The sequence below is a fragment of the Abrus precatorius genome, unplaced genomic scaffold (assembly GCF_003935025.1).
Source record: "Abrus precatorius isolate BTA unplaced genomic scaffold, Abrus_2018 Scaffold11, whole genome shotgun sequence".
NCBI classification, from domain to species: Eukaryota; Viridiplantae; Streptophyta; class Magnoliopsida; order Fabales; family Fabaceae; genus Abrus; species Abrus precatorius.
In genome coordinates, this window is record NW_020874303.1 from 28,777,834 (window position 1) to 28,791,819 (window position 13,986).

The 13,986-nt window shown below is 34.1% G+C and overlaps 3 protein-coding genes across 3 annotated transcripts; all 3 read right to left on the reverse strand.

Moving 5' to 3' along the window:
* Window positions 1–252: 252 nt before the first annotated feature.
* Window positions 253–1,562, reverse strand: LOC113855991 (transcription factor MYB26-like). The gene is made up of 3 exons (XM_027487619.1): window positions 1,430–1,562; window positions 1,154–1,283; window positions 253–1,006 (listed from the first exon to the last, which is right to left on the reverse strand). Exons 1-3 carry the CDS (start codon window positions 1,560–1,562, stop codon window positions 253–255), a joined length of 1,017 nt encoding a protein of 338 aa, XP_027343420.1.
* Window positions 1,563–7,261: 5,699 nt separating this feature from the next.
* LOC113856156 (protein IQ-DOMAIN 1-like) lies at window positions 7,262–9,183 on the reverse strand. Its single transcript, XM_027487852.1, has 5 exons — window positions 9,112–9,183; window positions 8,806–9,018; window positions 8,171–8,398; window positions 7,953–8,066; window positions 7,262–7,849 (listed from the first exon to the last, which is right to left on the reverse strand). The coding sequence occupies exons 1-5, from the start codon at window positions 9,181–9,183 to the stop codon at window positions 7,262–7,264; spliced, it is 1,215 nt and encodes a 404-aa protein (XP_027343653.1).
* Window positions 9,184–10,722: 1,539 nt separating this feature from the next.
* LOC113855992 (IQ domain-containing protein IQM5-like) lies at window positions 10,723–13,577 on the reverse strand. Its single transcript, XM_027487620.1, has 8 exons — window positions 13,189–13,577; window positions 12,759–12,870; window positions 12,434–12,499; window positions 12,191–12,279; window positions 11,985–12,072; window positions 11,530–11,760; window positions 11,239–11,340; window positions 10,723–11,121 (listed from the first exon to the last, which is right to left on the reverse strand). The coding sequence occupies exons 1-8, from the start codon at window positions 13,575–13,577 to the stop codon at window positions 10,723–10,725; spliced, it is 1,476 nt and encodes a 491-aa protein (XP_027343421.1).
* Window positions 13,578–13,986: the final 409 nt, after the last annotated feature.

Here is a 13,986-nt window from a genome sequence, read left to right on the forward strand (position 1 = left end):
AATGGAGGAGCCAGAACTAGCATGGCTCAGGTTTGCCAATAGGAGATCTTCTCACCCTCTTATTCGAAAATTCAAGAGAAAATTAAATGCATGTTTCCCCCCCTTGAAATGCATGGAATTAATTGAGCTCATCACATATATAGACTCTCCCACTACTCAATTATATATACATAAAATTAACCTATATTATGTAATAGGAACCAATAATGCTCATGACACCCAACTCGAAGGAATGATATATAGGTTTTGTGATTATTTCTCTGCTTGATAGAATGATACTGATGAAGATGATGTTGTTGATGATGGCAACGATGACATGATGAGGGCATCGATGTACTCCACTTGATTGGCTTCCACAGTTTGATCCTGTGGTGGACAAATACCAGGTGCGTAACACGCAATAGCCTCCTCATGTTCTTGTGAAGCAGAAGAAGAATATGGGATGCTACAGACAAAATGCTCAATGCTCTCACAGAGTTTTGGCACAACTGGTTCCACCAAGTGCTGCCATGTACTTGGATTGATGAATTTCTCAACAAGATAATATGGGGTGGTATCAGTTTTGGTCATGATTTGATTTTCCTGATTTGGATTAAGATGAATAGGTACACAGCCCCACGACCATGAATCTTCATACAATGATGGATTATTGGAGGGTGGTACTGTTTCTGGCATTGGATTCTGAAAATGTAGGAAATTGAGATTATTGCTGTTGTTTATGTCAATCTTGATATCATTGTGATGATCAAAACCTTGTAGGATTGGGGATGGGATATTGATGGGAAGGTATAGCTGGTCTAAGTGATAATGGGAGTTTACGATAGGGTTGTCAGTTAAAGGGAAGAAACTTTCCACGGAACCATTGATAGGACTGTGAAAATCAGAAAATGTGGCTAAAGAAGGAACAACATCATGAGAAAGCAGCTTCTTCTTTATGCTTGAATTCCAAAAGTTTTTCACCTCATTATCTGTTCTTCCAGGTAGGTGCTTGGCTATCTGAGCCCACCTGTCCAAATAGTACCTCCACTCGTTAATTAAGAAAAGTTAACAAACAAACCTTTTGATAATAATGGTGACTTTAACCATGATAAAAAAGAGCAATTAATGGGGGAAAAAAAAGAAAAAATATGCAATTGAAAAAAAAAAAAAAAACCTGTTGCCTAGAATACTATGAAGCTCGATAATGAGAGCGGCTTCTTGAGGAGAGAAGCTTCCACGTTTCAAATCAGGTCTTAGATAATTTATCCATCTCAATCTGCAACTCTTTCCACACCTCTGCAGGCCTGCACTCCATGAAATAATTAATCAACCATATAGCAGCTAACACAGTTCATAAGTTCTTTTTTTAGAACTAATGAATGAAGAAAATGAGAATATAATAGAAAGGAAATCATGTATATATATTCAGAAAGGGCAGTGATATAATCACCTGCTAGTTTTGGAACAGAACTCCAGCAACCATGTCCATAAGTTGTGATGTAGTTGATGAGCTTTTCATCTTCTTCCGGTGACCATAGCCCTCTTTTGACCTTCTGCTTGTTGCAGCAAGAGTGATGCCCCATATCTCCTTTCTTTTCTCTTCCTATCTATCTTACTGATCTTGAGTCTCAAAGCTAGCACTACTAGGACATACAAAGATTAATTTTGGTATTATAAATAAATAAATTGCATAAATATATGATTTATATAAGAGTAGCTAGCACACAACAAAGGAAGCTCTAGGCTCTAGCTTTAGCCCTAGGTTACAAGAGGTTATATTAAAATGTGAAAGGAATGCTGAGAGTAGTCTGAACAGAAAATGGATGATATGCTGAAGTGTGAGTACACTGAGGTGGTGAATTTAATGTGGGGAACAGTACCTTTGTGGCACAGTTAGGGTTTGTAGCAAAGGGCTGAAAGGTGCAGTGTGACCCTGCAACGATTGTAGGCCTTATAATGGATCCTTCTTTGCTCACTCTGGGATGGGCTGGCTTGTACACGTGTCACACATGCAGAGTGGTGGGACCTTCCTCTTAACAGATGCACGATGGACACACGCAGATGAAGAAAGTTTTCAACGAGGTTGGTGACACTTGATCTTTCTTTATGGATGGTTTACCAATTTAATTACCCCTCCAGTTTTGTCCTTTTTAGAGTGGTAACTGTATTTGCAAGGGTGAATGAGTTCATATGGATCATTTTTTTTTTCAATCATTGGACTTCATTTAAAAAAACTTTCCATTCTCTTTGAAATGTATACTCTTGGAGAAAAAAAAAAGGTATATATAATAAGACAGAAAAATAAAAAGTTTAAGAATTGCTAATGCCCCAGCTCTACAATGTAAAAACTCTAGTGACAATCTAAGCAAATAATAATGTTTTTAAAAGATATGATGAAAGGTAGCCTTGTTTCCCTTTTTTGAAAAATGAATATTCGATGAGCTCGAACTACAAGAAGATGTCTGCATTATTGAATATTTTGCATGCATGTATAAAGTTCCAAAGGATTATGAATGAAAAGCATCGAAATTAAAGGTAGAGTTAAGGAGAAGGCAAAGGTGGCCAGGGCCTTCTATGATGTATGATCAAAATATTTTTTTAATCTTTACTACGAAAGTATGTTCTTCTATAACTTGGCCTCCACAACATCGTTTATAAATTATGTTTTCATATGCTGTTTTTTTTTTATATCAAATTACTCTTATTCACAGCTTCATATTTTAGTTTTATTCTCATAAGCTTCTACATATTTCTACAAAAATCAGGGCATTTCTACATATTTGGCGAACAGACATTTCTTCAAGTTTTGTATAAACGTTCGACAAAGTACTCATTGATAAGACATTTTTTTATGAATTAAATGCTAACAGGTTCCCTTAAAATTCAAATTAAAGAAATAGAAGAATTTTTTTAGTAAAAGAATAAAATATTTAATATATTTTTAACGATTAAAAATATTAATACAATATAGTAAATATTTCTCAATTAATGTATTTAAGGTACTCACGAACTTGACTTTTTTTTTTTTGAAAGAAATTGAAAACATTGAATAACTTGCTTAATCTTTGTGTAAACATTTTAATGTATTTCTTTTAGTATTATTGAGTGAGTTTCTAACAAATTTTACTAAATAGAGAGTTGATTCCAAAAGATTTCATGATATATAATTTTTTTTATCTACTAACAATAAATAAAGAATGGTTAAAAAAAATTGTCAAACAAATGTTTCTCTCATTTCTCTTTATTTATCCTGAAAATTCTACCACTGAAAAGAGGCCAATGGGGACAACGAGAAGAATATAATTGCCGGCCACTTTGCGTACGCATTTCATCTCAATAGATGGACTAAAAGCAGCTGGGGAAAAGTATGCTTTTACATCCTGTTTAGGGATTCCATGAAAAAATAGTACTAAAAATAATTGGGTCATCTAATCTTTTCATGATGGATGATCTAAATTATTAATTAGAACAATAATATTGTTATATTTACAAATTCCGTGTTTCTTTCCTCCATTTTCATGGTTTTTTTTTTTATATTGAATGTTATTATAAATTATCACCATAAATTTCCAATTTTAACTGATATATAACACTAACTGCACCTAAATTTTGTCTTTGTAAAGATTGGATGTTATTAGTTAAATACTTGCTTATTTTTAAGAAATTTGCCAAAGCAAGAGGGGTTTTATAGTTGGGATGCGGGTGGAAAAAAAAAGTATGTTATATATATGTTATCAAAAAGCATGGCTGGCAATCTTATTTTGGTGTGATTGTTCGGCTATTATTGTTGCATACTCATTCTGTTTGACCATCCAATTCTCATCCAATGTTCTTCACAGATTTTATTATTCAACAGTAAACGCAATCAATATTGCTTTAGGGTCATTTTTTGGGGTGCATGGCTTTAGGATGATCTTAATTAATATAGCAATTGGCGTGTAGCATTTGAAGAATGACGTATCTAGCTTTTAGCTCCTTTAAATTGAGAAAGATGAGTAAAATAAGAAAATAAAGTACTCTATCTATTATTGATTTAAAGCCAATTATGTTTATAAAATACTTGAATTTAAATAACTTATAGATTAACTCTCACTTCATCATTTTACAGGTTTATTCATTTTAGAGGAGATACATTTTTAGTCAAATAAAAGCAGGAAACAAATTCCTTTCTTGCAGTGGAACAGGGTACCAAGCAGCATGGAGGTCTTGTAATTTGTTGCTTCTGAGAGAAAAAGTAGGAGCTTGGCAAGCTTATGGTGAAAGAAACAACTAGTTAAAACAAGATTCCTAATTAATTGCAGCACATGCAACATTTAATACTACCGGGCTCTTTTCCTTTATTTGTTGAGCCATCAAAGGACTCTTGCTGTCAGAATCTTTTGTTTTTTTTCCTGACTTATAGAGATATCAAAACAAGTACATGAGAGAATGCTGTGTAATTCTTTGTCCTCTCCTGATTTCAGATTGGTTTTGGTATGGGTCATTTTCAGTCAAATGTTGGTTTTTACCTCCTCTTTTTCTTTCTTTTTCCCCTCTTCAAAGGGTGGAGAGTTTTCCTCCTAGAAGGAAAGAAATCAAGATGCATTGTCCCTTGAGATACAACGAGAATCTAAATAAAGAAAGGTAGCATAATGCTCACCTAAACTTATCTTCAAATCTCATGTACTACCATGGTAAATAACCAGAAGATATAGATTTTATCTACAATTCTTGTAAACTGATAGTGTACTAATAAATGATTAAGAATGAGCATGCAGATTATTTATCTCTTGTATGCTTGAAGGAAAGTCTTGGGGTGGAAAATATTTCAATGCTTAACCAAGGGAAAATCCTATCACCAAGGAAAAACACTTGCTATTGTATAGCTGAATAAGTGAATAGGCCTAAAAGAACATAAAGGTTAGATTCAAGATGCTGAAGGAACCAAAAGTTCGTCCATAAGGTGGATTCACAAGAGAAATAAATACTTGCTTTGCTGATGCACATGCACACGTACACAAAACAAACTTATACACTAGTATATGATGAATATAAAGAAAAAGATAAACACTTTTAACTCAAGGACAAAAAATGCCAAATATGTTTTGCCATTGCAATTCACGCTTCCATTTAACAGAAAAGGAGAAAATAAATAAACTTAAATTTTATTTTCTCTAGTCAATCAATTATTGGCACTGTGATACATATAGCTAAAGGGCCACATTGGTCCTTATCAGTATGGGCCAATGCAAATAATGGGAAAATAAAAACAGAGCTTATATTCTTTATAAAGCAAGGAAACAAGACTAGAAATGCCCCACAGAAAAAGGGATATCCCAGAAAATAGGCCTCCTTTAAGGCCCCACTGCCCCTACTTCGTCTTCCTTCTATTCATGGCAATCCCCCATGAAAGGAAGTTTGATCACTTACTCCAAATTGAAGAAAGCATCACACACTTTTTCTTTCCTTCACTTCACCAGATTCCCATCAAACGACATTCAAAAAATTTTACAACTTTTAGTAGCATCCTGATTTTTGCCTTTGTTAGCGCTTGTTCTCACGTGGGAAGCCTATGAACCAAAATACCAAATAGCAGCGTCGTCTTCAGGACGTAGGCCAAGCAGTATATACTATAGAGAAGTCAAACTAATGGATTGGTGATACTCTCTAGTCTCTAACAGTATACGTGTATTTCTGATATTGATCGATGAACCATTTCTAGCGTGTTTGAATCTGCGTTTAAATGTCTATGAATTTAAATTTATCTCAATACTACTAGTTGTAGCTTCTGCGTTTGATCTAAGTTTAATGTAAATCCAAACACACATTTAGTCTATTTGGAGCTCAAAAGTGTTTCCTTAGAATTATTTGTGTCTATCAATCTTCTTTGCTTGATAGTTACAAGTTAAATGATGCATAAATTAATACTTCAAAGGTAACGATGATAACAGTGGTCCTTCTGGCAAAAGCATGAGTGACTGGAACTGGACCATACTACATGCAAGTTGCATCATTACATATTATTATAAATTGGAGCACGTGATTTTTTCTATTAAATTATTCCTGTTGCTTAAGTGGAGATAAGCATTGTCAAATAACCTTACTCATTTCGAATCTTGAATTGTTTTTTTGCTTTTTTTTTTATTCTTGTCATTTTGTTTATAGTTTACTCTTCCACAGTTTTGGGTTGAACTTACATAATGGACATTAAAAGTTGGGTACAAGGCTTTGGATTGAACCTTCGAGGAAGAAAAACAAAGATAATTTTTATTTTGGTCCACAACTAATAAAACCAATGAAGATCTGAAGCTAGTCCGGGTTTCCCTTTGTTGACCTGCAGTACTACACATTAACTCGGTCGTTGTTTGTCTGGCTCATCAAATATCTTTAATTCAATCTATCGTATATGTAGTTTTTATCAGTTGTGGACCAACATAAAAATATATTTGGGATAATTAAGTGCGTGTTTAAATTAACGTGTTTTTAAATAATTGTTTTCTTTTACTTATTAAGATAATTTTTTAAAACAATATATTTTTCATTAGTTGAAGCCTAGAAACTAAATCATTGTAGTATATGCTATGATGTGCATCAATTTTCAGTGGATGAAATTTTTAAAATCAATATGAGGAGCTGACAGCGTTACAGATTGCAACATAAAGTACTTTTATTACCTAGGCAAAACAAAAACGGTTCAAATCACATAAATCTATCCAAATGGCAGATATAAATGATTTTAGTTAGCATAAACCAAGAAAAATCTTAGCTCAGTAATATTTTTCAAAAAGCTCAGCATTGCTAATTGAGTTACTGCAAAATGGAAACAAAGACCCTGCATGGATGCACAAGTTCTGAGAAGTTTTTAATAAATAGAAACAGAAATGTCTATACCAAAAAAGGGTGGAAGAACACCCATAACTTCACCCAATGTGGGAAATAACAACAATGCAATTTCGACTATAAAAAAACCACAATGCATTCATACCTCCCAAAAAAAGTGAGTAACATTGTCTCATCATCTTAAGCTCGATATCTACTTGAGTTTTTAGATAGTTCTTACATAAAGCTATTATGCATATATCAGTGTAAAAACACCATACAAAATATTAGTATGATATTTAATTTTTCACACAAAACCACTTATGTTATCTACACTGTCAATTAGCCATTTTCCTAACTTGCACGCATGTTCATCTCAGTGAATCAGTGTGTCAAGGTGACAACGGACAACAAGCTGTTGATCTCATTGAGAGTAGACACATTAAGGCTGTCACTGTTACACAAACTCTTATCTCCCAATTTCTCATTTTTGATAACTTGCCCTTAGAGGTGTTGCACAAAGATCCTTCCATAAATTAACTGAAGGATCAGAGCCAGAATTGCTTCTAGTATCTCCATTCAGAAATCCTGTTGTTGAGCTATGAGACAGACAATGCTCCATCACAAGTCTCTTTGAATTTTGTGAAGAGGACCTGCAAGCTTTCAGTTTAGCCTTAGTTGATTCTGTCAAATTCATGTAGCTTGGTTGATTAACATCTCTTTCCTTTGTTGCTTCCACCACAGCAGTAGTGGTGGATGGAAAAGATGAAGATCCAGATGTATATGAAGTAGACACAGGGCTATCATCAGACATGTATTCAGAGCTTATGGTTGAAAATTGACTGGTTGTAAGAGATTTAACAACTGAAATCCTAGTTGTCACACCATTCCTTCTTGATTGAAAGTGAGGAACAATTTCTTCACTCTTCCTTGAGATTGGACTCTCCCATGGCTTTGCCTCCATCCAGCGTTCTAACAAGCTACATCCTAAGCTCTTATTGTTTAGGTTGTGATGCTTGAGAGGAATCTCTGCCTTGGTGGTTCTAGAGTTTGGACTGGCACTCACTCTTGACTGCTACAAGCAAGAAAAGTTAATTAAACCAAATGAATTGGATAATAATTTTAACTACCAAAGAAACAAAAGTGTATATGAAGCATCTTCTCAACTTCATTACCTGTGTGGAGAGGGAGTATGCCATTGCTCTATCCCTCTTGATGGCTCCTTCTTGCCTCATTCGTAGCTTTGTTTTAACTTCATCAACAGTTCCAGGAATGTCACACCATCCTTGCTGATAATAACAAGGCAAATTAGCTACATTTTAGTGTCTCCTAACATGATAACTCAGAATCATGATTAGAGAATGTTACATTATCTTCAAGCAAATTATGATACCTCAACCTGCTTAACAGGATCGGCTTGGTTGCGGTGCTCATCTAACAATTTCTGCACCGCTTTCCCTTGAGGGGATTTCCTCACATTCCTTGCCCTTACACGTGCCTGAACTCGAACAAGAGCCTGCATGCACCTTAGAGTAACAGCTGCTTGCTTTCTGACTTGCCTACCTCGAAAAGTAGCTTGAAGCTTTACCACTGCCCTCAAGGCCCTCAAAGCTCGTCTAGCCTACAATGTGCATTAATAGAATTAAGGTCACATGAAAAATAAAAGAAAGATGCAAGCACTAGAGACTCATGCCTTATATACTAATCAAATCCTCCTCAATTAAGTAACCGAAAAGTTGCAGATATTTCTATAATAAACCCTCACAGTCACATACAACTTACACAAGTACTTCACTTTCTGAAAATTTCGATCTATTGGTGAATATTGTACAAAATCTAATTTGACATGTGATGAGGTCATGCTAAGGTTAGAAGCTCCTAAGTCCAAACTCTTGATAAAAAATTGGACTTTCAGAGTCACCCCTAATTTAAGATTAAAATAAATAATTGAAGATATTAGAAAGCAGAGACACATATATAGCAAGCAAGCTTAATTGAGGATGAATGCATTGCATGCATGGCAGTTACCAAGAAGGCTCGAAACACAGCCTGAATGCATATGGCAGCCCATTCCTGTTTGATGACCATGAAATCTTTTGGTGGAGCTCGAACGACCACAGCCACCGCAGAAGAAAGCGAAGAACCAGACACAGCACCACCGCCTCCTTTCTTCATTGACCCTTCTGAAGAATTCTTCCATAGCTTCCACTTCTTCTTACTCTTGTTCTCACTACTCTTCTCCTGAATATTCTCATCCATTAACCCATATTAGTAAGTAGTAAATAACAGCACCGCACCAAAACAAAACAGATAAGAGAGAAAAAAAAAGGTTACTTGATCAGTAGTTGAAGTTGAGGTCTTTCGGAGAGAAAGAAGTGATTTAAACCATCTTCCCGAAGCACCCATTGGAGAAAAGAAACCGTTTTTGCAGAGCAGAAGTGCAGATCAGAGGTAGCTGCTGCTGGGTTGCACAGTGAAAGAGAGAGAGAAGAGAATATTTGAAATTAAGGAGTGTGCTCTGTGTTGTGTTGGGGTTAATTAAGGCAATGCAAGGAAGAAGATTTTGAAATTTGAAATTGTAGATTGGTGGAAGGAAAAGAAACATCGTCCTAATTCATAACGGTAACCTAACGAAATCCTCAAAATCAAAACTTACGCCCCTGTACTTTTCTTGAAAAATGTTTTTTTTTTTTTGAAGTTCAGATTGAGACATCTTTTGATACCATTTTTAGTTTTAAAAAATATTTTAAAAATGATACATACTCTTAAATTTAAGGATTATTAAATACTCTCTTTCTAAATTATTATAAAATATTAAAGAATATTTATAATTTTTTATAAATAAATTATTAATTCTATTATTAAAATTAACGGTTATAATTATTTTATGTATAAAAAATATAAAATTTAGATATTTAAATAATATAACTCATTTTATTATTATTATTTCTCACGCTCCGAGTTGACTCCATCATTATCTATACTGCAAATTATTTGCCGATCCTCTCCCTCCGTATCCTCACTCCTGCTAAGTCCATTAAAACAAATCTCAGTAACATTCAGATTCACCACTCAATAGATCGTTTTATTTGGGCCCATCCACACAGTATTTTTTTTTTTATACTAATAATAATTAATAAAAGGTTAATTTAATGCATTAATAATTTATATTTCATTCAAAATATTTTTATACTAAGATATTATAAATCATTTTTTAATTAGTCTATATTTTTAAAGTATTCTTTAAATATTAAACAAAAAAAATTAATAAAGCATATATTTACAGAGTGAAATTATGATAAAACAATTTGTTTGAGCATATACTTATTGAATTACAATTTATTTATTAAATTAAAATTTTCTTATTTAATTAGATTGATTAGTTATTTATATTTAATAACATTTGAATTAATGTATAAAAAAATAGGCAAAATTAGCATTTTTGTTCATTAACTTTAAGGTAAATTTTGATTTTATCCTTTATAACTTTTTTTATTTACTTTTTAATCCTTTAACTTTTTACAAAATTTTAAATAAGTACTTTTCGTTAAAAATTATAAATTGCTCTCAGCATGACCAATACTGAAGCAGTGGCTAATCTCCAAACCACTAAAAAAGAAACAAGGAGGTAGAGAGGTGAAAAAAATAGTTGTATTTTCAAATGTGATTTGACTTACAAGAATGGATGATTCACTCAGCCCCTGAACAGTATTGAATATGCAATGAAGCATCTAAGGGGCAAGGAAAAAAAATAATTCAGCAGAAGCTACCTGACCAAAAGAATTGGCCAATGGAAACCCAAATGAAAAAATAGATATTGGGTTAGCTCCTTTGTAACCTTGATCTTCCTATATTATGTACCAATGATCCAAATTTAAATGCTAGAACTAGAGCAAGGCCTATGCACTTGAATGCCTCACACATTGAACCACATAACCAAAGACCTTAAAGAGGAGAAACATGTACCCTTGGGCTAGGAAGACCCATGTTCACAAGCCTAGGTGACAGATGGACTTTTATACTAGGCCTCGGAGAGGGAATGGGTGCTTTTCCTGCAAATATTTCACGGTTGGCTCTAGGTGGAAGATTGAGCTGTTCAAGTGCCTGAACTTGGAGTTTTTCTGGGTACTCTCTCACACATCCAATTCTAGGACCAACTCCAGTAGTCCATTTGCTTGACAATGACTTGTTCTCTTTAAGTGAAGCCTCCACCATATTGCTACCAAAGTGACCTACATTTTCTTGACGATAATTATTGACAGTGGCAGAGTTGCTGGAATTCACTTCTATCAGCTCCTCTTTGATATGTCTAGAAGGTGGCACATCATCATCAACTGGATATTTCTGCAGGAGACAAAAGGATACAAGAAACGTTCAACAAAATGATCCTTAGTGATTTTTAATTGAAGGCTAGTTTAGTAAGTCTATAGGGGAAAGATGCTTTTAAAGTGATTCATTCACCTTTACATTTGTCATATCCACATTGTGTTCCTCCAAGAAGCAAATGAATTCCCTAAAATTCTTTTCTGTTGGACGGTAATGACCACTGTAGGGCCATATAGCCTGGATAAGATGTAAATGACGATCAGTTTAGTTATAAAAGAAATGAAATGTATTTCAATTTGTTTCCTTCATTTCTCTCCTCTTGCTTAGGCATCCCTACGATCCTCTTTGAATCTTTCATTTTGTGAAAAAATAACAGATTATGATAGAAATTATCAATGGTATATAGGTATAAAACATTTAGCATACATGAAGAACTCCTTTGTGTGCAACCAATCTTCCTGATGCAATGGTAGCAGCACCAGCTAGAAAACTGGAGTGCTGAAATTGACCTTTCTTCTTCTGCCCAACATACAAATTTCTAGATGAGCTAAGAACAAAAATCCACTTGGATTCCTCGGTAGTGTGTACATGGTCCTTGCTTTGTCTATAAACAAGCCTGCCTCCCTCCACAATCACTTCATACGCTTCCCTCTCTTCCTGCAAATTTCAAGCAACAAGGTTAATATAAAGAAAACTTTGGTGACTTGGCAAAAGTTTTGGAAAGCATAACAATAAAGTCATTATAGGTTAAGTCTCTGGTGCCTTGAATGCTATAATACCAATGCCATAAGACATGTCATTGATGGAACCTTTTCACTACATTATTAGTGCAAGTATTATCATGCATGGAGTTGTCAATGCAGCGTGGTGAAACCACTTACGGGTCCAAGGTACTTTATGCACTGCCTCAGCAATTGCTTTCTAGGACATATTTCAAGGTCTATTTCTTTGCCATCTCCAACATCCAACCTTCATGTCACCAAGATACAGTTAAGAAATTAGAAAATAGGAATTAAAAGTTACCTCGGGCTTAGGCATTTAGCATCTACAGGAACCCATATTAGCCCTTGCCCTGTTAACAATTTACCAGTAGAAAAAAGGCTGATAACTTTGGCTATGAAACCAGACATTATAGTAGAAATGCAGATTGTGCCCATATCGATGACGAGGATCAACCTGCAAAATAGAAGGAATCCAACCTTAGCCTCAATTAATTGGCTTTCTAGGATTCTAAGAGAACATATTACCAGATAAAAGAAAAATTATTATTCCTAGTAAAATGAATTTAAAACTCATATATATTAGTCAAGATGTGGACGTATGAGTTTACAGCTTCAAGCCAGTGCCTTAGAGCTAATTTCTGCGCCTTATCATCTTTGGACAAACCTTTTCCCACCTACCAACAAAGAAAAAGAAAAGGGTATATTGATTGGCATTCAACAAAATCTCTTAAAGAAATTTTGTAGGAAAAAGAGATTGAGAACTTTGAATACGTCTCTATATTCCTAGTCAAATTCTGTTTAGTTCATTATCTTTCAGGCAATAAAAGTGGTTCAAAGAAAACAAAAATGGGCCCAAACATTGATGCAAAGTACATAAAAAGATAATCCTTAGTCAAAGTCAATAAAAGTTTATAGTTTATGATTAAAGTGTACCGTAGCAGCCATCGTCCTAGCTCTTGTCCATTTTGAAATAGCTGTTTCGGATTTGTCTGAGTCAAAATGAGATATAGAGCACTCGTTAAAAGTAATCACTGAATCCTTCCACCTGGACCAAAGAATAAACTTTAGATAGTCGTTTGGTAAGCATTAAGCACTAATCACTGAATTCTTTTGCTCATAAACTTAGCCGCAAAAAAATGTGTAGATATACTTTTTAATTCTTAAAAAGAATTTCTTATCCTTATTTAAATTTTGTTGATTTTAATCCTAGATAGTCTCTTACTAAAGACTAAAATCACATGGTTTTTATTATTTTTAAGAATTAAAAATAAATAAGATTTAACAAGGAATTAATTTTAGTACCAAATACATAATTAAGTTTTAAAATAAAGAGATAAACAACAAATTTAGATATTGAACAAACCATAGCTCCTCACAAACAACTGCACAATCTGCCAAATTTCTTCTAATCCTGTAACTCCTGTAAACTTTCTGAAGCTTTACTGCAGCTACATCAAGCTCGGCAGAGGACTTTGGAGAAGACATTTGTCCTGGTTTTTGTAACAAAACTGCAGGGTTTCGTTTGTTGAACAAGTCCTCAACTTGCTCTTTTGAACCAGAATTCTCTGAAACCAGATATTGAAATGAGAATGTAGTTTGGAGCTTCAGATTTCCCACCCTTTTCTTCAAGCTTGTAGATTTTTCAGTGGTAACATCACCTAACTGATCCGGCTTATAGAAGTCGCTTAAATTAATGTCTTTCTTGAAGCTCTCTGTGAAGTCTCCTTCCTTGCTTATCGCTAACATTCCCATCCCTATGCAAAAGTTAGAAACACTGCTTAATTACATCTTCCACTGATGGATGTAACATGAAGAAAATGACTCATTTGTTGCATCAACCTGCTCGAGGTACATTTACTTGAAATGATGAACATGCATTTCTCAGATAAAAATATATTTCGCTACCTCATGACATGTAATAGTTCGAGTCTTATTTCTATATGAATATGTGATAAACTCCTTTATCTTAACAAAAGAAAAGGATCACAAATTCTGATAGCCTTAGAAAATCACAAACTTAAACAGAAGCTCCTTCCCTCACAATCATCAAAAGCATTTTTATATGATGGAATATTCATGAGCCAGAAGAATCATATCAAGCATTTCAACACTGAATACTAAGCCTACATGAGATAGCTCAAAATAGCCATAGGAAAAAAAA

What these genes read in the sequence shown, in the direction of transcription:
- LOC113855992 (XM_027487620.1), bottom strand. Translation starts at nt 13,577, where the DNA reads ATGGGAATGTTAGCGATAAGCAAGGAAGGAGACTTCACAGAGAGCTTC. An exon ending in GTTGTTTGTGAGGAGCTATG is followed by an intron (nt 12,871 to 13,188) that starts GTTTGTTCAATA and finishes TCTTTGGTCCAG; the next exon opens with GTGGAAGGATTCAGTGATTA. An exon ending in TGGATATGACAAATGTAAAG is followed by an intron (nt 11,122 to 11,238) that starts GTGAATGAATCA and finishes TGTCTCCTGCAG; the next exon opens with AAATATCCAGTTGATGATGA.
- LOC113855991 (XM_027487619.1), bottom strand. Translation starts at nt 1,562, where the DNA reads ATGGGGCATCACTCTTGCTGCAACAAGCAGAAGGTCAAAAGAGGGCTA. An exon ending in TTCTGTTCCAAAACTAGCAG is followed by an intron (nt 1,284 to 1,429) that starts GTGATTATATCA and finishes CATGGAGTGCAG; the next exon opens with GCCTGCAGAGGTGTGGAAAG. An exon ending in CATAGTATTCTAGGCAACAG is followed by an intron (nt 1,007 to 1,153) that starts GTTTTTTTTTTT and finishes CTATTTGGACAG; the next exon opens with GTGGGCTCAGATAGCCAAGC.
- LOC113856156 (XM_027487852.1), bottom strand. Translation starts at nt 9,183, where the DNA reads ATGGGTGCTTCGGGAAGATGGTTTAAATCACTTCTTTCTCTCCGAAAG. An exon ending in ATCCTGTTAAGCAGGTTGAG is followed by an intron (nt 8,067 to 8,170) that starts GTATCATAATTT and finishes TGTTATTATCAG; the next exon opens with CAAGGATGGTGTGACATTCC. An exon ending in CATACTCCCTCTCCACACAG is followed by an intron (nt 7,850 to 7,952) that starts GTAATGAAGTTG and finishes TGCTTGTAGCAG; the next exon opens with TCAAGAGTGAGTGCCAGTCC.